The sequence below is a fragment of the Lepisosteus oculatus genome, chromosome 19 (genome assembly GCF_040954835.1).
Source record: "Lepisosteus oculatus isolate fLepOcu1 chromosome 19, fLepOcu1.hap2, whole genome shotgun sequence".
In the NCBI taxonomy this organism is placed as follows: domain Eukaryota; kingdom Metazoa; phylum Chordata; class Actinopteri; order Semionotiformes; family Lepisosteidae; genus Lepisosteus; species Lepisosteus oculatus.
Window position 1 is genome coordinate 15,218,259 of NC_090714.1, and position 23,932 is coordinate 15,242,190.

General features: G+C 51.0%; 3 protein-coding genes across 4 annotated transcripts in view; 1 reads left to right on the plus strand and 2 right to left on the minus strand.

Moving 5' to 3' along the window:
• The first annotated feature begins 103 nt into the window (after positions 1-103).
• On the plus strand, positions 104-5,251 carry LOC107079020 (uncharacterized). Its single transcript, XM_015360184.2, has 5 exons — positions 104-236; positions 1,075-1,319; positions 1,808-1,966; positions 2,959-3,163; positions 3,990-5,251. Exons 1-5 carry the CDS (start codon positions 233-235, stop codon positions 4,100-4,102), a joined length of 726 nt encoding a protein of 241 aa, XP_015215670.2. The 5' UTR covers positions 104-232; the 3' UTR covers positions 4,103-5,251.
• On the minus strand, positions 4,831-12,718 carry arl6ip1 (ARL6 interacting reticulophagy regulator 1). Its single transcript, XM_006637175.3, has 6 exons — positions 12,548-12,718; positions 9,928-10,061; positions 8,580-8,699; positions 7,376-7,493; positions 6,912-6,996; positions 4,831-5,839 (listed from the first exon to the last, which is right to left on the minus strand). The coding sequence occupies exons 1-6, from the start codon at positions 12,581-12,583 to the stop codon at positions 5,721-5,723; spliced, it is 612 nt and encodes a 203-aa protein (XP_006637238.1). The 5' UTR covers positions 12,584-12,718; the 3' UTR covers positions 4,831-5,720.
• Positions 12,719-14,862: 2,144 nt separating this feature from the next.
• The window catches only part of smg1 (SMG1 nonsense mediated mRNA decay associated PI3K related kinase), a 38,466-nt gene continuing 29,396 nt past the window's right edge, over positions 14,863-23,932 (minus strand). The window contains exons 49-62 of one of the 2 annotated variants that reach the window (XM_069180768.1): positions 23,000-23,272; positions 22,406-22,640; positions 21,766-21,992; positions 21,198-21,354; positions 20,366-20,555; positions 19,390-19,868; positions 19,068-19,205; positions 18,556-18,888; positions 17,994-18,221; positions 17,543-17,754; positions 17,285-17,388; positions 16,888-17,061; positions 16,515-16,621; positions 14,863-16,285 (exon numbers count right to left, since the gene is read on the minus strand). In XM_069180768.1, coding sequence (XP_069036869.1) covers positions 16,208-16,285; positions 16,515-16,621; positions 16,888-17,061; positions 17,285-17,388; positions 17,543-17,754; positions 17,994-18,221; positions 18,556-18,888; positions 19,068-19,205; positions 19,390-19,868; positions 20,366-20,555; positions 21,198-21,354; positions 21,766-21,992; positions 22,406-22,640; positions 23,000-23,272 — 2,935 coding nt within the window. In that variant the 3' untranslated portion in view covers positions 14,863-16,207. Of the gene's footprint in view, positions 16,286-16,514; positions 16,622-16,887; positions 17,065-17,284; positions 17,389-17,542; positions 17,755-17,993; positions 18,222-18,555; positions 18,889-19,067; positions 19,206-19,389; positions 19,869-20,365; positions 20,556-21,197; positions 21,355-21,765; positions 21,993-22,405; positions 22,641-22,999; positions 23,273-23,932 lie in introns of both variants that reach the window. The other variant, XM_069180767.1, reaches the window with a different exon arrangement.

A 23,932-nucleotide genomic window follows, 5' to 3' on the forward strand; every position in this document is an offset into this window, starting at 1 on the left:
AGAAGACAATAATATCAGCATTAGATTGTGTGGCAGTTTGCTTTAGCAGTATGGCGGCGCTTACACGGATTGGTGTGGCTTCGTCTTCCTCTTCCGGTGAAATGTCACCGAGGCGTCTTGCGCGTCCGGCTGAACTTTGTGCGAGTTCTTGCGCCTGTTTCCATAGCAGTTAAGAAACATTCAGTGTTTAGCTGCAGTCTCTTAGGTTAACACTCTGCATACTGTATGGCGCATGGGTAAGTCTCGACTTTGACATGAACATGCCAATTAATAGGAGATTTTAATGAACTTGAGGGAAGAAATACTGTTATGACTAACATTAGCTGCTTTGCTAGCCCATTATCTAATCAGCCTTATGATACAGCAAATGTCTATTCCATGGGGTGGTCAGCCTGAATTATAGGTTTTGCAAGTGTGTGTCCTAATGCTCCAGTATAGTGACAGCGACACTATACTGTAAAAAGGCGCCGTCCTTCGGGTGAGACGTAAAACCGAGGTCCTGACTCTCTGTGGTCATTAAAAATCCCAGGATGTTTCTTGAAAATAGTAGGGGTGTGACCCTGGCCAAATTCCCCCCTGGCCTTTTCCAGTCATGGCCTCCTAATAATCCCCATCTCTGAACTGGCTTCATCACTCTGCTCTCCTCCCCACTGAGAGCTGGTGTGTGGGGAATGAACTGGCGCACTGTGGCTGCCGTCGCATCATCCAGGTGGGTGAGGGGAGTCCCCATTACCTGTGAAGCGCTTTGAGAGGAGTGTCCAGAAAAGCGCTATATAAGTGTAAGGAATTCATGAATTGCAAGTCTTTGCTCAAGCTATTTTTTAATCAGCAAATTGATCTGAACCACATGGGTTAATTAAGCAATTCGGGATCAATGCAGTGCTTTTGGAACAGCCCAGGGAAAGGGAGTGCAGGAGCTGAGCCTGTGGAGGGTGCTGGGTGTGTGTTTGCACTGAGGCAGCAGGGGAGGACTGGCTGAGCTCTGACAGGAAGCAGGGAGCGCTACTGCCAGCCCTCCTCACCCAGCTCCAGCGCTCCGCTGCGGAAACTCAGGGTGTGCTTGCTGTGCCCTAGCTGGCGCGCCGTGCGATGACCGGAGGGCAGTGGCGACGCCGGGGCTGGGGCAGGGGGCCTGGGCGGACAGCGTGCGGACTGCCCGGGGCCAGGAGGTGACCCACATCCGAGACCGCCCCTTCGCCCAGCGCCTGGCCAGCAAACCTCAGCCTGTCAGCTACCGCGGCGGCCGGCCCATGCACCGCAGCACCCTGCAGCTAGGGGGCAGGCTTTCGGACACCAGCTACGTCACCACGCACGCGCACGTGAGGGGCCCCAGTACTCTTCGCCTCAGGCACGGCTTCACTGTCGCAGACTTTGGCATTCGGATTCCCAGGTCGCGAGGGTCACATTCAGCAGCGCGGGCTTTTGGGGCTAAAAGTGATTTTCTTGTGCTGGGGTTAGAAACCATTAATGGATCCATTCATCAGATGTCCACACGGGCTAGACCCAGGTTCTACAGGTGAAATAGGACCATTATATTTGCCCGACTACAGTCTCCTGTCTGCATCCGAGTGAAAAGTTCACATGATCCATTCATTCTGGGTGTCTGAAGAGTAGCATTTTAATAGTACATTATCTTGCAGTAGTATTCTATTAATGTTTTGGAAACATACTTGCACATATTTTTACTTGAAGAACAGAAACGTAGCAAATAATCTCATGCGCGATGGTGAAAGTGTAGTGTAGCAGAGAATAAACTGAAAAGTACTGTGTGACTGCACTAACTCTCTCAGTCTCCTGTTGGCTACAGTACTACTCTGGGAGAGACGGCCATGGGCACTTGTCTGCTGTGCCACGAGCTGCCCAGTACCCCTCGCAACACCACGGCACACTGGACTTAAGCCACTCAGCCCTGGAGCGCTGCCAGTCCCATAGTCGGGATGCCTTTGGACCCAAAGAAACCACACCGGTACGCACTGCCGAGCCAGAACCCAACCACCCGGACTGGCTTGCATGGCGTGTTTAATTATTGACTCAGGCTGCACAGTCCTCGGTGTCCGTCCTTGAGCTCCAGCGTGTTGATGTTGCCACAGTACGCAACGCGGGTGCGCCCTCCAGACAATCGGCAGCGTGCTTTCTGTTTAACGGACTCACTTTTAACACCTGCAAGGTTGAAATTCTCCATCGGGGAGCTCCATAAGCTGAGGGCCGAGTGTCGTTGACTTGGATTGACGACCAGCGTCTGGGGAGAGGTCTTTCGCCAAGGGCAGGGGTGTGCAATACTGACGCTCAGGGCCCACAGCCCAGCAGGTAGCGTAGGGCTCTTTGAAACATCCACAGCTGAGAACCACTGAACAGGTGAAAGATGCTTCTGTTATTTAAGACAATAAAAACAATTGCATTTAATAGCAGAACACAAGTGCAGATCGGGTGGAGGAGTGAGAAAACACTTCATCCAATGAAGGGATAGCTTTAGCCAGGCAAGATTCGAGCCAGAGAGTCATTGAGCCTGCGCACCAGTGTAGCTCCCTCGAGTGAACTGGGAAATGAAGAGCTCTGTTGGTTTTGTTTAACTGAATGAGAGTGTGGGGCTTGAGGACTCTAGATGATCACCAATCCTCTCTTACTGTTACAAGATCTATCTTTTCCATCTTCTGACCAGCCCTGGGTATTGAGAAAGGTTTCCGGACCAAAATTATTTCCAAACGTAGTAATAAATGTTTTGTGAAGAATTCAAACACCAGGGGGCGCTATGCACTAGCCTTGGACTTGCAGTCCTGATCTGTTTGAAGTTGGTAACGCTTTTGAAATGGAGTAAACAGGGGCACAAAACATTTTCTGAAAAAATAATCTTTTGTTTCAGTTTTCATGTCCATTTAACATTTTCTTCCCCAGAGAAGAGCATGAAAAAGGGCCGCGCTCGGGGTTCGATGTCTCACTGCGCTGCTCTCCGTGTTACAGCACTACGTTCTGCATGAGAACGGAGTGAGAAATCGAAGCCACAGCCAAAACGGTTTGGGCATGAGTGAAGTGACCAACCCCCCAGCCACACGGAGGGACTACAGCACCACCTACAGGACAGCACACTGCAGGGCAGCTCCACAGCCCGTCTCTGCCCGTTCCACAGGGCTGCCCACTCACTGGCACAATTACAACATCATCACAGGTGAGCTTCAGCTTCAGCATACTCGCACAGCTCACGGCAGAGGTCGGTGCTGCCTTCGCGTTTCCGTTCACACATCTGTGCATCATAACTGGATGATCTGCCGAGCAGGACTCGTTCTTTTCCGAAACCGCTGCCCCCACTCCTCCAGTTACGCAAGGGTTCAGTTCGGCCAGTCTTGACCTAACCTGGATCTTAAGGAAGTCAGGAGCAACTTTCTCCACGGTTGCGTGAACACATTTAGAGAACATGCATCCATGATATGGCATGAGACCCTCCTTTCCCTGGGGGGTGTTCCTGCGAGTGAGGAAGGAGGGGCGGGACAGCAGAACTGCAGAATGACCTGGGTTTAATGGTTAACAAGTATGTTTGCTGATCAGAGATCAAGAGAGAGAGCAGCAGCAAGCAGTCCACGAGATAGAGACAGAACTCATCATTAAAGACTGCACAGATCCAAGAAATATTCAAAAAATATAATGAGAACAAGCTGAAAACCCTGCAGTATAATTAATACCTTTGAACAGGAGTTATACTCTCTTACCTTGGAAATTCCAGCTTTTTCCACAAGATCGGGGTGGGCTGGGTTCACTTTTTCCAAAACGCTCGTCATCTGGGTAGGAGCACCTCTGACCATCTCTCAGAACCTGGCCAGCACTTGTTCACAGACCGCCCTGCTTCCCGGCTGTACCTTTCACCCTCTCCAGCTGAACCAGGGTCACATTCCACATGGTCCAAGCACGGATCTGGCCACTCATTTGACATCCCCGAATTCTATCGTTTGAAAACTCTGTGCTGTGTGAGACCGTCCCCCCTGTGTGTCCTTGTCTAGGGGAAGAGCAGTTGCCGGCGGTCCCAGGACACCGCAGGAGACGAGCGGGAGACCGTGTGCTGTGGGCATCCCGGCGCTGGGAGAGTGACTGCTGTAGCCTGCGCCTCTACTGACCCCCCCCCCAGCTCCATTACACCCTCCTGCAGAAAGCTTGCTTGGCGTTAGAGAAGTATTTTTGTTATAATATAGATCTAGCTCCATTTGCACACGCTGAACATTTATTTGCAGGTCACTATTAAAACCAGTGTGGCACACTGCATAAGTCGCATTTGTTTGCTTTATTCCCCTAGGTGCAATCACAGGACACAACATTTGGTTCACAAACTCATACCCACAGCTTCATTTGTTTTCAGTCTGCTTGTGCTGGGGAGGGCTGTGGCAACAGCACGTTGAGTCGGGAGGTTCAGATAGAGTTGAAAGTAGTTGAGGCAACTCCCAGGCCAGCCCAAGGGATGTGCCTCTGGTGCATTCTGGGTAGGCCTAAAGGCCCGTGCTTAGTGGGCATGCCCAGTAGAGCTCCAACTGGACACACACTGGGAATGCCCTTACCAGGGGCTTCAACTACCTCAGATGGACCCTCCAGACGTCCAGGCTCAGGAAGGCGTTCTTTCGCAATAACCTCCCTCTCCATTCCCCACGCTCAGTCTCGCCAAGGCCAGACTCTCTGAACAGATGCTAGGTGCATAAGCAGAAAGCCGATTTTACTCCCGAGATAGAATGGTATTTTACCAGCATAATCTCATGGATTAGCAAAACTCAACATGGAAGCCAGCACTTCAAAATCAAATATTGAATACTATAAAATACTGAACTGCCTGTTCCACACAAACAGACAAGACACTTCTTTCAATTCTTCATCAGGCTTTATTACTTTAACAGAGAAGTTAAGGAAAGAAGTGGTCAAAGGAAGGAGAGAAGTACAGAGGCCCAACTCGAAGGTTCAGCCCACCTAGAACATAAATATACAACTCACACCAAAGGAGCGAAAAGGACAGACTTATTTACAGATCAGCCCAGCCCCAGCTGTCGGGCACACAGGAGCCAGAGGTCAAAGGGCAGCTAGTGGAGGAGGTGGCAAACGGAACCGAAACCGTTCTGCAAATACAGCAGTTTAACACCCTGCACACTGGCAGAGGGGAAGAGTCATTCTGTAACAGCGGCGTCCAGTTTCCTTCTCAAGTCAGTGCAACGTTAGAAACAAAACAAGGGAGAACACAGCAGGAATAAGACCGCTGCTGCTCCAAGGAAGGCTGGCTTTTGCAACCCCAGATAAGCACATACAAAAAAAAACAAAACAACTAAAACCCAAAACAGTCCACGTGGGCACCGTGTTGTTTGCTCAAGAAAATTAGCTATACGTAAAATCTTATATCCCATCTCAGTCCCTTCTTCTGCATTGAAAGGAGTTCGTGCTTTACCACAGACTGCATTACCGTCCCAGTCAGTCTCCAGCGGGCGGTGCCTGCGGAGCCACAGCTCGATGGAAGGGGAGAGGGGCAGAGGCATTTCAATACTGGCGGAGGAATACGGAGCAGTCATGACGTGGGACTCATTTACATAAGCTCGTTAAGCGGAACGCAAACGGCAGCAGGCAAAAACAGCTTGGTGGGAGCCGGGCGTTTCCTCGGCCCCTCTCCCCGGGGGAGTGGGGACGAGGAAAGCCGGGGGGCCGTGGCGACTGGCCTGCGTCTGGGGGCAGGGGCTCCCTCCTCCTCCCTCGTCCCCCCGCCTTCACTCGTTCTTCTTCTCCTTCTGCTTGAGCAGCTTGTTGATCTCCCGCCTGGCCATGCCGATGTACTTGCTGATGACGCCGTGCTGGTTGAGCCCCGGCAGCAGCAGGAGGAAGCTCACTGCGAACACAGAGGCGGACAGGAAGAGGAAGTCGTGAGATCCGCCTGCTTGGTGCGCTGGGCTACAGCAGGCTACTGGGGGAAAACCTCACGAGCCACAACTGCATCCAAACTCCTGTATTCTCTGCCTACACTAGATGCTGACAACATGGTCTATTTTTGCATTCACAGTTCTTCCACCTCTACGTTACAAGTCTCCTCCGATGAGAAAACCACAGCACGTTACCAGCAAGTCAGAAGGCTAAAATCCCTACAATTATGATATACATGCCCATCTAGCATGTTGCTTCTATAGAAGCTAACTGATCCAAGGGTCCCAACCAGCAGTTTCTCTAAAGAAGCCAAAATATTGGCCTCATCCTCATGGGAACGGTGCTTGTTACATGCACCCACAACCCCTTTTGTAAAGAACTTCCTGTTCTTAATTTAAATGCACTTTTGAAGTTTGCATTTGTCTTCTTCTCCTTCTCTCACGACTGATTCTCAGGATGTCCACTGTGTTTTTCAGTGCCAAGTACATACAGATGACATGTTTAACTGCTTATTAACTTCAAGTATTACGGTTTACAAATTTGGAAATAACCATTCCAGTGTAAACTCAGCAGCTTTTTTTCCTCTTGCCAGAAATGATAGACTTGGGGGTCAGGGTAGGACGCGCTGCGGATATTTTTGGCATGCACTGGCCTCCTTTCTTTATCCTCGGTGTTAAAACGACTCTGCAGCGCTGCCTCTTGTGAAAGCTAGTGTGAAAATCGTGGTTACTCATTGCAGTTAAAGGGACAGTTTCCTGTCAAACTCATACTATCTACTGCATTCAAGAAAAGTGGCCAGAAAAACACTTTTTGAATCCACATCACACTGGATTAGAAGGGATTCAAATCAGAAGAGATTAAAGTTTTTTACTCCACTTGCATCCAATCTAGAACTTCAGTGTTAAAAACAGTATTTGACTTGTATATGACATGTATATTTCGTAACACAAACCCATTTTCAAATAGACACTCAACACAACAGAGGGTTACAGTGACTTGGAGCAGTAACATCGGTTCAGTTTCAGGAGGCGGCGTCGTACCGATCAGGTAGGTCAGGAGCAGGTTGTGAACCTGCTGTCCAATCCAGGCCACCACCACCAGGGCGCTGATCACCGACATGAAGTACTGAGGGGGAGACAGAGGTCTGAGTCAGCTCATCTGTGCACACCATCTCCGAGCACCAGCCGACGGGCTGAATGAAGGGCAGAACTTCACAAGCTAGACTGTAACTCCGCTCATCTGCAATCGTCAGAAGCGCTACCCTTTCGTCTCAAATTTGCCAGGTCGATACCATCACAATTCCATTCCTGAACCTGCAAACGTGTAACTTCTAAATGGCGGACTTCCAAGCGCTAGAACAGCCCATAGTGAGCACTGCTGCTGGTAGTGCAGTAGTGCAGGACTTGCTTACTCGAATCTGAGCTGCTCCGCTGATGCTAATGGGGGTTTGTGAAAATACTGCAACGCCCCTGCCCACCCCCCTCCCCTGCGATTCTCCATGTACCATCTTGGGCTTCTCCTCCTTCAGGGCAAAGACGCGTTTCCACCAGCCCACCACCCTGCGCTGGGTCTTCACCAGGTTCCCGCAGATCTCGTGGAAGCGCTGCTGCTGCTCAGTGGTCCTTCGGGGGGGGGGAGAGAGAGATAACCTGTTTGAGCTGGAGGATCACCTGTCAGATCACCTGACGGGCCCACAGGACAGCAGAGGTGAAGAAACAAGAGCATGTGCTTCAGGGGGGAAAACAAACTTATTTGGATAAACATTTCCATAGCCTCCAGTGCAAGACATTTCAGAAGACCACCTTTCCAAATATTTTGTGTCCTGTGTCACTACGCCCTGGACACCCTTTCTCTTGACTCTTACAAGCACGGGCACCAGCCGCCTCAGCACTTTCTTCAAGGAGACATCCAACAGGGAATCTCGGCATTCCGCCATCACAAATGCCGGAGTTCACAGAGTTCTGTAGATTCCTGTTCACGATGGTCAGGACGGCGAGCGCAAGAACGTGGACAAAAATCCCCCCTCTGTAGCGAGAGAGTCTCTCCCGCCCCCCTGCCGAAAGCTGCTGTCATCACTCCAGCCCAGTGAGCCCATCTGCGGGCCAGGGGGGCGATAGCTGCCGAGTCAGAGACTGGAAACTCCACACCGCAGCTGCCCACTGTCACTCAACCCCTTGGGGAGCTGAAGCTCACCGGGCCCAGGCAGAGAGTGACCCGAGGAAGGACTAGGCACCACACCGCTATCAGATGTCCTCGTTCAAAGGCCACCTTGAAATATCACCCTGCACTTGTGCAATATGAAGCAACTCTGCAGTCTGACAGAAGGCACACTAAATATGGTCCCCCGCTACGTCAAGGCCAAGAAACAAAGGTCATGTTTTATTGGATTACACTCAACCAACACAAACCTAGCAACAGTGAGACAGGAAGAGAGCGAGAAGGAAAGGTTGGGAATAAATCCCCAGCTTTGCATTCGGACATCTGGTGAAGGAGCTCCCCAAGACATGTCCAGTCGGGAATGCCTCAGTGTATTACAAGCCCTTTCAGACAGCAGCTCAGCGGGTAACCACAGAAAACCGGGCAGTCAGGGACATCAGATACAGCTGTCCAGTTGATTCTGATTACTGTATTGTTGTTCAACCCAAGGAAAGACAATTAACCATGAATGTGGCCATCAAATAAGACCCACTGCAAGGAACACAGCTCACCACTTGTTGGCGCCAAAGATCCTGGGAGCGAGGGTGGGGACAAGGTAGTCGGCCAGGCACAGGACCATCACCAGACAGGACACCCCGGTCAGCACCGATGGGTCCAGGTAATAGACCATCCTGCAAAGGGAAACAGGAGTCAGACACCTGAGAGACTGCGGCAGCACAGCACACACAGGCTTCGTACTGAAAGAACTGCCACCCGCACAGACAAGAGGAAAGCATCATAGTTACACTTGTCAAAATGACTGTTATTCTACGGAACTACTGAAGCAACTGAGAAATGGAAAATCCAAATGTCTCGGTTGGCAGATTGCAAGTTAAGATCCACCTACACTGTAGGCAGGGTGTGCATCTATCAGAGGGAGTGACTAGAGCACCACACCCATCAGGATCCATGTCACCTCGTAACTACACTGGGATTACTGTTCCACACTGTTCCTGTGCGACTGCAATGGTCTGTTTCAATGGCAAACAGTTATTTTTGGGCCTTAAGAGGCGAATCTGCATTTTAGTATGTGGGCAGGGCATTAGTTTCAAGCCAGAGAAACACACGGGGTCTGTACACAGCTTTTCCCAACACAGCACCCAGCAAAAAAAAAAAGCTCATCTTGATCGATGCAGAGATTAAGTCTAGAAATCAACAGAAAGAATCGATGATGGATACTGCGACATACAAGATATTGCTTGTACTTTGCTGAGTAACACTCACGTGATTTTACAGATGTCGTTAAGCTCTGCAAAAGCAACCCTTGTGGTTTCCCTCGTGATAAAACCATAGCAGATAAAGAAGCTTAATCGGACTGCACAGACGCAGAAGACGCCTTGGCTTAATCTCAAGAACCATCTTCACCATCCGCCCCCCCGGCTATAGGGCAAGGGGCACTGCACACGTACAGTGCAGATCCAGCTGAAGGGGGCGCTGTAGAGTATATCGGTGCAAAAGGAGCACTGCGTGGAAGGGAAGGGAATGTACATCAGGCTCTGGGAAGGACAAGTGAAATACCCGAGCATGCATGTCAATGTCCTTCAACTGCTTGGGGTTGCTATTAAACCGAGATCTATTCTCGATCTGTATTAAGAACCCAGGTCCTAAGAGTCTACGACGTTGTCTCCGTTCTCCAAGCATGCTCTGCCAAGATCTCAGGACGTCTGTGAGAACGAGAGAAAGCCACTCAGCCCGTCTGGTTTGCTTGGTAGGTTGTGTTTTTGTTCTGTGTATCACAACCAGCTGTTTCCCCGAAGTTCTTGAGAAACCTGTGTCAGCCAAGCTGCTGGGTGGCTCTGCTGCAGACTCCCGGGACCCCCGGGGACTCCGGGGCGAACACGGGTGCCGGTGGGTACTCACAGGAAGAGCAGGGTGGTCACACCCATCAGGGCCGCAGGGAACCAGGGTTTCGTCCAGCGCAGCACCTGGTCTCCGGCCAGGATGACCTCTCCCCAGGCCTGCAGCTGCTCCTCCAGCTGGGCCGTCTCCTGGGCCTGCGGGGGGGGGGGACACGCGACAGAACCGGCTCAGCACCACAGGGACCGCTCCACAGTGGGCAAGACACCACGCCAGAACCAAGCCTGGTTCTGGACAAGAACCTTCAGCTTTGAACCTTCCAGTAAATGGGCTACAGACTGGATCACTTTGATGAGCGAGAGGCTGCAGGACAGAACAGAAGCGTCTCTGCCGGGGCTACCCTTGACCTAAATCGCCCAGTGTCCCCACAAAGTCTCACGTCCCTGAAATAGCAACCCAGGGGGATGAGAAGGTATGCCAAGCTCACATGTTAAAACACATCTTTATATCCAGTCTGGGACAGTGTGGTGGCCTTGTGGCTTAGGATCTGCGCCTGTGGCTGGAAGGTTTCTGGTTCGTATCCCGCGGCCGGTAGAGGATTCCTACTGCGTTGGGCCCCTGAGCAAGGCCCTTAACCCCAGCTGCGCCGTATTGATGGCTGACCCTGCGCTCTGACCCCCAGCTTCTCTCCCTGTCTGTGTGTCTCAGGGAGAGCAAGTTGGGGTATCCGAAAAGATAAATTCCTAATATAAGAAATTGTATATGGCCAATAAAGTGATCTGATCTTATTTAATGTGAAAGTTAATCGCCCTCTAATTCCACAAACAGCAATCTGTTATCTGTGCCCTGCTGCACAGTCCCTGGCCATACACTGGTGCCAAACTGAGCCACATCCCTGTACCTGTACAGATAAACTTCTGAGAAACAGTCCTGTTACACATACAACTGTCTACACTGCACGCTTCCCCAGGGCTAGTGTTCGACAAATATCAAGTCTTTTACAAAACGTATTGGGTTTCTTAAGAAGCAGTAAGTGCTGAACACCAGCACGGGCTCTTCTTGAAAGCTTTCAGTTTAGAAAAACCAAAGTAAATGACAGAAACCTCACGCGCCCAACGAACACTACTGCCTCACGAGTGTTGGTGGAAGGCAGTGGCATGCTGGGTGATTTTTGGACAGGGTGACTGCGGACTAAACCCAGTCATAAAGATGAATGGTTTTCGAGCTTCTTTCGGGAGGGAGAGGGCGGACCTGAGCTCTGCCACCCTCCCAGGGACAGGAGGTCAGGACCACACCTCAGACAGTACAAGACAGGTGAGTCACCAGCCTACAGAGAGTTTCTGGGCTGGAAAGAATGTGCAAAAGACAAGAAACTGAGCTGTCAGTCACTCACATGTCACCCAGCCCTGTCACTTGGGTACCACGTCTACTTGGGTGGCCGGATTCCTGTGCTGGGAAACACCCAGAATCAGAATGCAAGGTGTTGTAAACCGAAGCTGACCCGTCCTGCATTTATGGGGGCGGCTAAAAAGACACCCCCGGCCTCAAAGCTCCCAACTCCTCAACGGGACAAAATTCCAGAGGCGGCGGCGGCGGCGGCGGCGACTCTAATCATCGGGCTGCCAGTGCAAGCTGTGCTGGTCTCGCCACCTTCACTGCGCACACGCCTCTCTGATCCTAGCGAGCCCAGGGCAACAATCTCTCTCTCTCTCGGCGTGTGGTGGAGTGTCACCCTGCCAAGATAAGCGGACAGCACATTCTGCTTGTGCAACTCCCCTCTCCCCCGGCACGGCTCTGCATCTCAACTTCGGGGCGAGGGGCGAGCGGTGTACGGCATCACGAGGCTTGAACTGCAGCACTGCAAAATGACGAAAGCTTGAGGAAGCAGAACATTTCCCTCTTGTTTTGTCCCGTCCCCCCCTACTCGTATTCGTGAATAATTCAGAGCTCCAGGCCAAGGACTGGGTGGGTTTCCGCCATATCGAGAACCGTAGCTCAATGCACACACCTGACGTGCAAACTCACACGGCACATTTTCACTACGTGACGGCGGTGCACGATCACCAGCACAACCATCTACTTCTCCGGTGTGTACGAGACAAAGGCATCTTTTAACGTCCGGAGCCGTCGGAGAGGGAAGTGAAATCAGAAAAGCGCAGCCCTCTGTATCGTGCACGGTGACAGCTCAGGATCATTTCACACGATGTCAGAGGGAGACAAGAGGTCCTGTCATAGGACACACTACCCACCCCCAGCCTTCTGCGTTTTACAGCAACTGCGAGCCTTTTAAAGATGGCAGAAGCCCGAGGTGAGCCGAGAGATTAAAAGAAGAGACGGGAAAAAAAACGCAAAACACAAGGTCATCCAGGCACAACAGCTCCCGAATCTCCACAAGACACAAGAAAACGCTCCGGTACTCGATTCTGCAAAGCCTGCAAGCTCTTTTAACCGATATTAAAATTGCTCACAAAAATTACCAGATCTGCATTTGCCCCTAAACGCCTGGGCTTGACAGGACATGGGTCCTCAAAATGACAGACAGGAAAACGATTAGCTGCAACAAAAAAAAAATCAGAAAGGAGGAACGGCCGATTTAACGGCTGGGAATTGAAAATAAGCAGCAGAACCCAAAGATCGGTCGGATCAGCCTCGTTGAAAATTGTAAAAAAAATATTTAACGTACCAGCAGATTGGAGCTTTTATTGTCACCTTCCGCCATAATGTGACGCCTGCAGGGGCTTAAATACAAGATGTAAGAGTTTTAACCTGGCGTTTCGAAATTGAATTTAAAAGCGTTGCACAACGCGCCGGACGTCCGCGCCCACAGCTCGCAACACGAAGAAGACAGGAGCAGCTCCCGTCTGCAGAGTATAGCTAGCGAGCACGTCCCCGCCCCCGGCGCGACCCCCTCTGGGACTTGTAGTTCTATTACGCAATCCACGCCGCGTCTCGTCGCTCGAGAACGATCCGGCAAAAAACTACATCTCCCATAGGCCCCGACTCCGCAGAGAGGAACGCGCTTGGCTTTGTCCGACCCCCAAAAAAAGAAAATCAAGATTGATCGATTGTATTGTCGACAGATGTTGACGGCCGTCGATGTCCAATCCGTTTCTAATCGGTCGATCAAATGAGCCCACGCACTAAGCAAATGATTCAAAATGATATACACGGGCACTTGTTCTCCATGCTTGCATGGCGCCCATTGGCCAACTCGTTTCAAAACAACATATTCTGGCCAGTAAGAGTGGAACGAGGGCGGGCTCAGTGGTTTGAATATTAACATCCCTTCTCAAAACAAATTTTTTTTGGCAGGGTGTGCCTGTTCTTGGACCCCAGGTTGCCAGATAAGAGTAACTAATCACAGGACAGCCGCCGTCGCCAAACACACCAGGTTATCCTGTCCTGGAGGAAACCTCCTTGTGCTTGGTAGTGGGTCTCGAAAATAAGGAAAATCCACCTTCCCACCCATCTGTTTCAATGCCCAGTGCGCAAAAAAAATGCCCAGAGAGCAGCCCTAGGTCCAAACAGAACAAAAAATGTATTTTTTTTTTTAAAAAATAACGATCAACCCTTTAACTTCCGATATCAATTTCTCGAGTAACAGAATGAACGCCTACCCGTGTCCTAGTTTTCACGCCCCTGCTGGTTTAAACGCAGCAAGATCGATCTCTGATGGCTTTCTGTTCATCAGTCCCAGGCGCTGGTTCAGCACTACAGCCGAGGCTGAAGTTGCATTAAAGATTCACGTGGCTCCTCTTCGGCGAGTTCAGTGCTCGAGGCGTGAGAACTCGTCTCATGCTTGTTCGTCTCCCCACTAATACGCTGGTGCACGTGCGGGGTTCCCCGATTTCTCCAACGTGCTGACAACTTGTCCCCTCAGCTAGCAAGGAAACCTTGTACAGCAGGACTCCTTCAGGACTGTGCCAGGTCAGAGATTTCACAGGAGTCTCACAATTGACCCCTTTTCTTAATTGACAAGTACAGGAAGTATTCATATTTCATGTACACTTACAATCCATTACAACACAATGAACTATTTTGCAACACTGTGGCATGAAAAAAACAACAGGAGTTTCAGTATTTCTTAACAAAATAATTTCTTACAATTCTATGGTGCTTTTCTGGACACTCCACTCAAAGCTCTTTACAGGTAATGCGGACCCCCTCCATCACCACCAGTGTGCAGCCCCACCTGGATGATGCGACAGCAGCCATAGTGCACCAGAACGCTCCCCACACACCAGCTCTCAGTGGGGAGGAGAGCAGAGTAATGAAGCCAGATCAGAGATGGGGAATATTAGGCCACGATTGGTCAAGGTCAATGGGAAATTTGCCCAGGATAACACTCATGTTTTTTTTTTGTCACTTTACAGGAGGGACTATGTACCCTCTTCTGGAAGAACAAGTTTTTTTTTTTAATACATAAAGCCCAATAACACTTAAATCAATCATTAATATGTTAGTTACATGTTTTTACATCAGAAATTGCACTTGTTCGTGGACACCTACCAAAATGTACAGAGCAGACAGCTGAAACAGATTAGCTGTTTTCGCACATTTTTGCAAGACTGAAAATGCAGTGGATTTTCATTGACCGTAACTGATTTGATACGCATGTGCAGAAGTGAATTAACCGTCAAGTTTACACAAACAGAATATTTCTTGTTCTCACTAGGTGTTCTTGCTAGATGGCAAACCTAACCCAGGTTTTGTTCAACACCAAAAGCCCCTTTGCTTGGGTGGTCTGACTGCAGCTAAATAGACACACTGAAAACCTTAGTTCTCTGTCATTGGGATTTGACTGAAAATAAATCTGCATTCGGTCAAGATGCATCTTAGAAGCTATTGTGACTTCCTACTTGCAATTTGTTACTCCATGCATACAAATCTGAATGTTCACTACAACTGGCCTGAGAGATTTTATAAGCTTGGCTGATGAGTTTTATAAAACAAAATAAAGCCCCCCCCCCCCAACAGAAGAAAAAGTGAAAGTGAAGACAAATTTTAAAACCTGCTGGTTTATTTGTGCATCAAACAAAACGGAATAAAATCTTTAAGAAACAACAATTTGCACCGTCACCAAAACAATCACTTTATTTATCGTCTCCCACAAAGAATGTAAAACTGGAAGAGATCTAGATTAGTAAAACTCAAGCTAAAGGGGATTAATATATATATATAAACAGGAATGGCACATCTTTTCACTGGCAAGCCAAAAAAAATTAGCCCAATTTTTGCAATGGGCTTTTCAAAAGCAGGAACAGTGGGAGAAAAAAAGTGTCTACAATACACAACAGAGATGCAAATCAAGAAAAAATAAGTATAAATCAACAAACTGCTCTACATGTGGCTTTTGAATTTGAAAGTCTCTAAGAAATGACCGCATCTTTGTTCAGATACTTAAAAGACATCTTTCTCTTCTGCTTTTCATCCGTAAATCAATCAGAAACGTCGTCACTAAACAGGTAACTGGATTTCTAGAACTGAAGCATTATACAGAATGCCTGAAACTTTAAAAAAATAACATGCCAGCCAATTGCTCTTCATCGCATTGCAAACCTTCATCGAATAAAGACTGCAACAAACCCATCTCGCCTGTTTAGAGCGGTGTTCGAGAAGTCTCTTCGTGTCCAATAAAAAGTGCGATTCTGATGACACCATTTCTGAAAGAAGTCCTCTGTTTTCTGACTTCAGCTCTCGGGCTGACAACCGAGTTCACTCGAGCCTCCCTTTCTTCGGCCACCCTGTCCTCTCTACCTGCCAGTGAACCAGCTTTGTTGCGGGGCAACAAGCAGCGTTGGACCACCACAAAAAAAAAAACAAGAAAAAAAAGTCAAGAGGCTCCTAACAGGATGGTTTTCCCCTTTCTCCCCTCTCCGTTGAAGTATTTTCCAGAACCATGCACTAGGTCTGACGGATGTCGGGTATCCATCTCTCTGCCTTACAGGTGTGAGGAAAACTACCTGGGGTGTTTCTGCGGAATCCTGTCTCCTGTAAAGTCCCCACCACAAAACCTTTTCTGCATGTTCTTGGAGTTCAGGAGAGGTGTTTTTATTTATATTTATTACGGGCAGAGGGGTGGCTCAGGCTGGGCGCCTGTCGTTTCTCCCCCCCTTCCCATTCCTGTCACCCCCCCAGCTCCTAATGAGAAGGGTGCAGACCCATTCGTGGTGTTATCTGGATCGCCGGGTGCAGCTGTGCTACGGGGATCCGGAGTGGGCCCCAGGGAGGATTGGTAGCCCCCCCCTCCCCCCCACGGTGCTCTGTGGCTCGCTTGCCCCAGACCCAGTGGATTCTGGTGGATTTCTGCCCTTGCTGGACCAGAGATCTGCTGGCTTCCAGTTCACACCCAGGCCGTCCACCCTTCATACAGCTGGGCCAGGTTATCCAGGTTCGTAGCTTCCTTGATCACACAGTCCACCTGGAAGGCAATGAGGAAGGAAACCGGTGAGCCGGGCAGGTCCGGGCGTCTCCATTCACACGACAGCTTGGGGCCGAAGACGTCGGGAGAGGTTACCGATGAGAAGAGGCCACCCAGCCCATCTGGTGCTTGTCAGCACATGTCAACGTTTCCTGGCCTCACATGGGATCTTGCCAGATCCGGGAGGGTGCTGCCGCTGCCCTAACGTGTTTGGAAGGTTCAGCCTCACCTGCTCTGTTACACTCATCCTCCTGTTGGGGTCCACGTCTCTCCCCTCCAGTTTGGCCTTCACTCGCTTCCACACACTGACAGCATACGAATTCCGCTCCTGGACAGCTGTGCAAACGCAAGGAAGAACAAAGCGTCAAAAGCCTGCTCGAAAATCGAAAAACCGCGCAGGCGACCTGTTTATTAAACGAAAAGAAATAAATGCTCTTCTGAAACAAACAGCGAGAACAAAGCTAAATTCTACCCCAGTCTAGGAAACTCATTCATTGAAAGAACTGACTGTGCATTAAGAGCTCAAGCAATTACTTCAAAACACAAAGAGTGGCAAACTTTTCCAAGGTGTCTTGTGCCGAAATACGAAGTCAGCCACACACCTCTCCCTGTTTTTGGGTCCCTCACAGCCCTCTTGGGGCTGGGGGCCAGTCCTTTGCTGGTAAGCAGTAGGGTGCTGGGCGGAGTGTCCGCTGAAGTACCCAGGTTCCGTGGGAAGGGCTTGCGCGCATTCTGGGACATGTTGTCCGGCTGCGTCTTCGGCCCACTGCAACGCACTGCTAGAGACACAGGATTGAAAACAGCGCTTTCACTCGCCACTTCAGTCACCTTCATCGGTTTCACAGCTGCAGAAGACGCTCTTAAAACAAAAAGGTCTCAGGACAAATGAATCAAAAGGGTTAACACCTAAACTAGAAATGAATCTGAGCCACATCAGTTGTAATTAAGAACCTGTGCACTCCGGCGCTAAGTCTACAAAGGCTTGAGAATTGACCCTACCTGCAGCAAAGCTTGTTTGCATGCTGGAGGAAGTGGGACTTGCACAGTCACTCGCTCTCTCGGTCACCAGGGGTGAGGCAAAGCCCACTAGCCCATTGTAGACACTGCAGATTGAGAAGAGACGAGACAGGGAACGTTGGTGGATACAGACTGAAATTCAGAGCTAACAGAAAATCAAATGCAATCAGAAACGTCAGCCAAAGCAGTGATCTGTAATCAGCCATGTCCTTAGAAGCATGCACGCGTGCCGATTCAGACCTCTGGCTCTGTACTTTGAGCTCCTTCAGTGTGGCTGGGATCTCCTGCAGCAGCTCCACCTGCTCCTGACTGCGCGGTTGCCCTGTGGACTGGACCACGGTGAAAAGCACAATCTGGACGTTGTCCTGCCACGCCTTGTACTCCGACAGGAACTGACGCACGCTGCCCTCGTACGGCACATCCTCGCCCTCCACCAGGGCATTCTCTTCATCCTGTGAGAAATTTTCACACAAGAACAGTTTCAGGACGCTCCCATGCACGCACAATACCGACAATATGCTGTTACAACCCTTCCAGTCTACCTTGTGATGTAAATAATCTACAGAAACTTTCTGATTAAGCAGAATGCACAAGACACACATTCAATCAAGACTGCCAAGTTCCATCTGGCAGAGCTTTGTAAATGTCCCCAGCCGTGGCAGAGAGATCCTGGAGACCCAGGGGTACAGACCTTGGCCATGGCCCGCAGCAGGTGCTTGACATCAGCCAGCTGGCGGTTGTGGGTGGACAGGATGCCCTTGATGGTGTCCACCAGCCCCTGCAGGGTCTCGGTGACGCTGTCCAGCTGCTGCTCGCGATCCGCCTGCACTGCCCTCTGAGTCGACATCTCCTGGGTCAGGAGCTTGTGCGCGCACACCAGCCAGTCAGGGCTGCCGATGGGCGTGTCCAGCCCGGCACTCTGCAAGAGAACACCACTAGCTCTTGAGCCCTGGACGCTCATGGAAAAGGACAGGCTCCACCTTTATTCAACGAGCCTATGGTACGGAGAAATGCAACAATCCCATTGGCCTCAAATGCTTCCTATTTTGCCTCCTAGGGCTTTATTTCACCATTGCCAGAAACTGCCTTACAGAGTAAAGGAGAGTAATCAGGTCTCAATCCTCACAAGCGCCTACGAGGAGCCTCCCTCCAGTGAATGATACGAGGTGCTCTGGTACCAATTCCTGCAGCTTCTAAGCAACCAACGTGACTTCCGTCTGTAGTTCTTGCAGTGCAGCCTCCCTCAGACTCACCAGCCTGTGCAGCAAACGCAGCTCCAGAGGCGAGACGGAGCTGTTGAACTGCGCCGCGTACGAACAGGTGGCTTGGCAGCGCTTGACCAGGTCGAACAGCGCGGCGTCCATGCTGAGCGCCTCAGGAGTGCGCGTGCGCAGGCTCTCGAGGTTCAGGATGGTGCTGCAGAGGAAGGTGACCTGGCTGGTGCGCTGCCCTTCCTTCATCACCAGCGCACGCCGCTCCCCGATCGTCGCCTCAAAGTCCTGCAGCACCGGCGCCAGAGCAGGGTTAGCCCCCCCAGCCCATTTCAGACGCTGCTCGATACTGCCCTCGAGTGCAGCCAGCTTCTCCTGCAAGAAGAGCACATTTGTTTCCTGCTGCTAAAGCTTCTCACATTACTATCATCCTATCACAGCTTCTAAACAATTTTTAAGTTAAAACTGTTTGCGGTCAAACTGCTTCAGGATTTATATCTAACAAAGCCAAATAAATACCAGTGGAGGGATGCGGAGGCAGAGCCACATCTCACCTGCACGCTGGCAATGGACGCCTCGTCCTGGCTCAGCTTGTACAGCTTCTTCTTCATGTTGCTGAGGATGACGGAGCGCGGCGGGGGGCTGACGGACATCGGCTGGTTCCGTGTTCCCAGCACATCTTCGTGTTGCCACTGCGGAGAGGGGTGAAAACGGTCAGTACAAACCCCAAGGAGGCTGGATCAGAGCTGAACTTTAAGGCCCAAGGAGGAGAACTCTGGTCTTCCATCACACAAAAACACCAACTCTAGTGCATGCTGCAATGTGTCAGTGTATTGAACTAGCAGCTTCCCTCAAGCGTGCTGGTAATGGTCCTACCTGGAACATGGCGATGTGGAGCTGCGTCCTCTGGAGGCTGACTTTACAGGCTTCAATGCTGGTCTCCACGCGCCTCACCAGGTCCAGCTTCTTCCAGGCCGTGTCGAAGGAGCTGGCCAGCACCGTGGCCCGGTTGAGGAGGAGCTGTGAGAGCCGGCCGGCCTGCACGCCCTGCTCCACTGCCTTCTTGCACATGTCGTCCAGGGACACCTTGCCCTCGGCGCCAAAGTCCTTGGCCTCCACCTGTGCGATGAGGTCCATTCCCAGAGCGCTCAGGGCGCTGCACAGGGCCAGTCCCAGCACCTGCGTGGGCAAGCCCATCAGCATCTGCCTCACAAAGTCTGCCGTGAAGGCCTTGATGGGCCGGGCCATCTGGTCCTCGTTCACAACCACAGTGCCGCGGTACATCGATTTCACCCCGGCTAGAGGCACAGGGCCATTGGAGGGACCCGGGTCTTCAGAGGGGGGAGGGCAGGTTCCTGTGCAAGGAATGGCAAGAGTGAACCAACCAGGACAACCTTCCAATGCAAGTCTGAAAATCACACAGGTTCATCATTTGCGTATGCAGGAACATACAGTAGAAACTTTATATTGAGGGTAAAGAATGCATACCACGGGATCAGGATTTAGTCTGTTACCGCTTTAAAAAGTATTCCCTGAAACAAGATACGAAAACCAGAATTTGACTTAGTCGGACAGATGCTTATTCCTGCCGAGCGTGTCAGCAAGTCCAGGCCTGTCCTGGAAACAGGATGCAAGGTGGGAGTACACCCTGCGCAGGAAGCCAGTAAATCGCAGGACATGTGTGCGGACACACTCTGACGCCATCAACCGCACCAGCAAGTCTTTCAAAGGTGGGATTTCAGTGGGACGTCCACCATCGCGGCAGCTGTGAAGCACTGTTGGGGACCACCCTTGAGCTCTCGGCACTTGGAGGCTCTCTCAAGCAAGGCGATCGACAGCAGGGCGCTCTCACCAGAGAGGGTCTGAGCGAAGGAGCCGCACAGCCTGAAGAAGTCGCGGATGGTCTGCAGCCTCTTGAGGAAGAAGATCTCCTCCAGGACCTGGCGGTGCTGGGCGCTGTCGAAGAAGTTCGCCTGCGCCGCCCGCGCCTCCCGGACCACGTCGATCTTCCGCCACGCCGCGGGCACCTCCATCTTGTTGAGCTGCGCCGAGAGGGGGGACTGGTTAGGGCTGCAAGCTTAGGAGCTGCAGACGGGGCACAGCGGGTGCGGCATTTACAATCCCCCGCAGTTCTCAGCAAGGCGGGTCCTTTACAAACCAGGGAAGTCCTCTGCGGATCTGAGAAAGAGAAGCTCCTTTCTTGGTGGAATTAGAAACCGCGCATTCACCAAAGTTTTCCGTGCGTGAATGGTACGGTGAGTCACCTGAGAAAAATGTTGCCCTAAAGTTTCAAGGTGGGTCCTTTAAGACGGCTATTTCACACAATAAAATTCCTTTTAGCGACTTTGCAACAGCTCTCAGCAGTCCAGCCTGTCTGGAAATACAACTAAATTACTCATCTCCGTCAGCAGGACACATGGTGTGAACCAGTGCCGTACACTGATTTGTGAACTAGCTCAGAAATTGAGTCTGCACAGGGCAGAACTTCTTACAATTACTACACTATAAACTGAAGACAAGACGGACTAGGATTTCTTTCAGGTGTGCTCGTCTGTCCGCTGTGGAGAAGATTCAGGTTGCGCACATGAGCACTACAGTTCTCTCCCTGAAAGAAACCAGCCCTGGGTCTCCAGAAATGACATCAAGCCACATCACTTTACAGGAGGCTGCTGAGCTAGCTTTACCTTTTCTACCAGAAGCCCAAAAGCAGTTTCCAGCTGTGCAAACATCCCATCGAAGGCCACCAGCAACATCTGTCCCGCGCTCATCTTGGGGGTTTCCTGCACAGACCCCTCAAGAGAGCGGGGCTGAATGAGCTCCGAGTATTGGGCTCGCAGCATCCTGCAACACAAAAGAACACTGTCTACTGCCAACTGACGACTCTCGGAGCGCTCAGGAGACGCCTGTGTCAGTGAAAGTCACTCTGTGGGGTCACCGCAGGGCAACACTGTACCCAGGTATTGACAATTCCAATTTCATTTAGAAAATTTTCATTTAGTTATCAGTCATTTTTGAAGCAACATCTGTGAAAGATTATATATATATATAGACAAAATACCTACTATTCTTAATTCATTCAGTGCACAAATATAGTCCATTCCCCCATATGCTTTTATACACCAGAATTTTTTAACCATTGGAAAAAGGTTTGAGTACGTATATAAGAGATTAAGTTGATTGAGTTTGGTGCCAACAAGCCATCAAGCTGCAGAGAGGGCATTATACATTATGGTCATCACTGAGCCCTGCTACCTGGTGACATCAAGGTAGTGGGAGTCGGCCTCCTCATCCAGTCCCATGGCAGCGTTGCGGAGGTGGGCCTGCAGAGCCTCGCCCAGCCCCTGCAGGGAGACCCCGTCGGCGCACTGCTCGATCAGCGCGTCCAGCTCGAGCAGCATGGCCTCCAGCGTGCTCTCCCCCTTCAGCATGCAGCGCAGCGCTTCCGGGAAGATGATCTGCCGAAAGTTTGTGTTCAGCTCCTAACACACGGGGGGGGGGGGGGACACCGGAGATACATGAGTACACACACACACCATGAAGAATACCACATCAGGAACTCTACTGTCCAAATACTCTTTTAAGGTCTTCAGGAACTGCGAGGGAATGATTTTCAATATTGCAGTTTAGAGTAAAATCCCAAGGTTTAACTTGCAGTGAGAAAAAGTGCTACTTTTAAATGTTTAAAGAGACAATGGGCTCCACGTTTTGAAAGAAAATTAGTCCAAAATATCCAAGCATAATGCTTATCCAACAACAGAGCAAAACAGAAGCTGCAAGACTATCAGAATGACCCTGTAAAGACCTCGTACGTCATCAGCACAAAACGCAACAGTCCTCAGACAGTAATAGCACGCAGGTGATTTAAAATAAGCGGCTTATGTCCTGGCCTTACTTGCAGGCAGGTGTACACCCCGTTGGCCAGGTAAACGGCCTGCGCGGTCTCCGCGGGGCTGGGGATGTCCAGGTCATGAGGCAGCAGCTGGCACTGCTGCAGCAGCTGCACCAGGCAGGCCACGTTCCCGCTCATGCTGCACAGCTCCTCCAGGAACCAGGCGCCGTCCCGGGACATCAGCTCCACCAGCTGCTCCCCGGCGCTGGCCGCCGCGCCCTCCATCACCAGGTTACGCCTGCCGCGGACACGGGGGGGGGGGGGAACCTTTCATCAGCAGCTCAAGTCCCCAACAGTCTGCAGCCATTCTCTTACATCACCGTCAAGGCCTCCACGCTTTGAAAGCCTTCTTCATTTCTTTCAACCAAGGCTTTTATTTATAACACTGGCACGTGCACATGACGTTAGTGGTGGCGGCATATAAAAACGTCGTACTAAACGCCCTTCATCGTCAAGGATGGATCGTCTCCTCCTCCCCTTGCCTACTGACTTGCGCTCAAGCCCTGCCTTCAGGGTTAAGGAGACTGAAGGCGACGGTTTGCATCCGTGGAGCTGCAAGCGAATGGCCGGTGGCCTGGCGGCCCCGTCGGGACTGACCTGGTGAGGGCGCAGAGGGCGGAGACGATGATGCCGGCCAGGCTGAGCGAGCCCAGCTCGCCGTTCTCGCGCAGGAAGACGGCGATGCAGCGCTCGATCTCCTGCAGCTGCTCCTCGCACGCCGGCACGCCGGCGCCCTCCGCCTTCAGCCGCTCCGCCTGCCGCAGGAGCCGCGCGTTGACCTCGGTGGCGTGGTGCTGCAGAGCCATGTCCGTGCTCGACAGGAACTGGCACACGGCCGGAGGCGGCTGCGGCGCAAACTGCATCTCGTACCTGTCGGTTTCAACAACACGGCGGCGGCCGTTTTCAAAGCCGGCTCTCTCTCTACCGATTCTTCCGCGAACAGCAGGGAACTCGATTCGCTCTCAAAGATAAGGCGGAGCGGTGGCTCTGTGACCAAGGATCTGCGCCTGTGGCTGGAAGGTTGCCGGTTCAAAACCCGCAGCCGGCAGAGGAGTCCTACTCCGTTGGGCTCCTGAGCAAGGCCCTTAACCCCAACTGTACAATGGCTGACCCTGCACTCTGACCCCAAGCTCTCTCCCTGTCTGTGTGTCTCATGGAGAGCAAGCTGGGGTATGCGAAAAGATAATTCCTAATGCAATAAATTGTAAAGGGTTAATAAAGTAAAGTAATGTAATGTTAATGTAATAAAATAAACCGCTCACAATCGCCAGGCTTTTGCAAGCAAGTCACGTTCCTTCAGAGTGATTTACAATATCCAAATCCTACCTTCTGTCAGTATTCTCCTAACACGTTCTGCAGGGAGGGGTAATGAAGTGGTATTCATATAAAACCTCTGTTATCGCTTAATTACGTGAAACGTCTCATAGCATGGTGGGGAGAAAAGTTTGAACCAAAAAATAAAAACCTATTTCCTGGTAAGTTCACGTGCTGGTCTCGGACACCTGTCCAACAGCATCTTTATATCTAAAA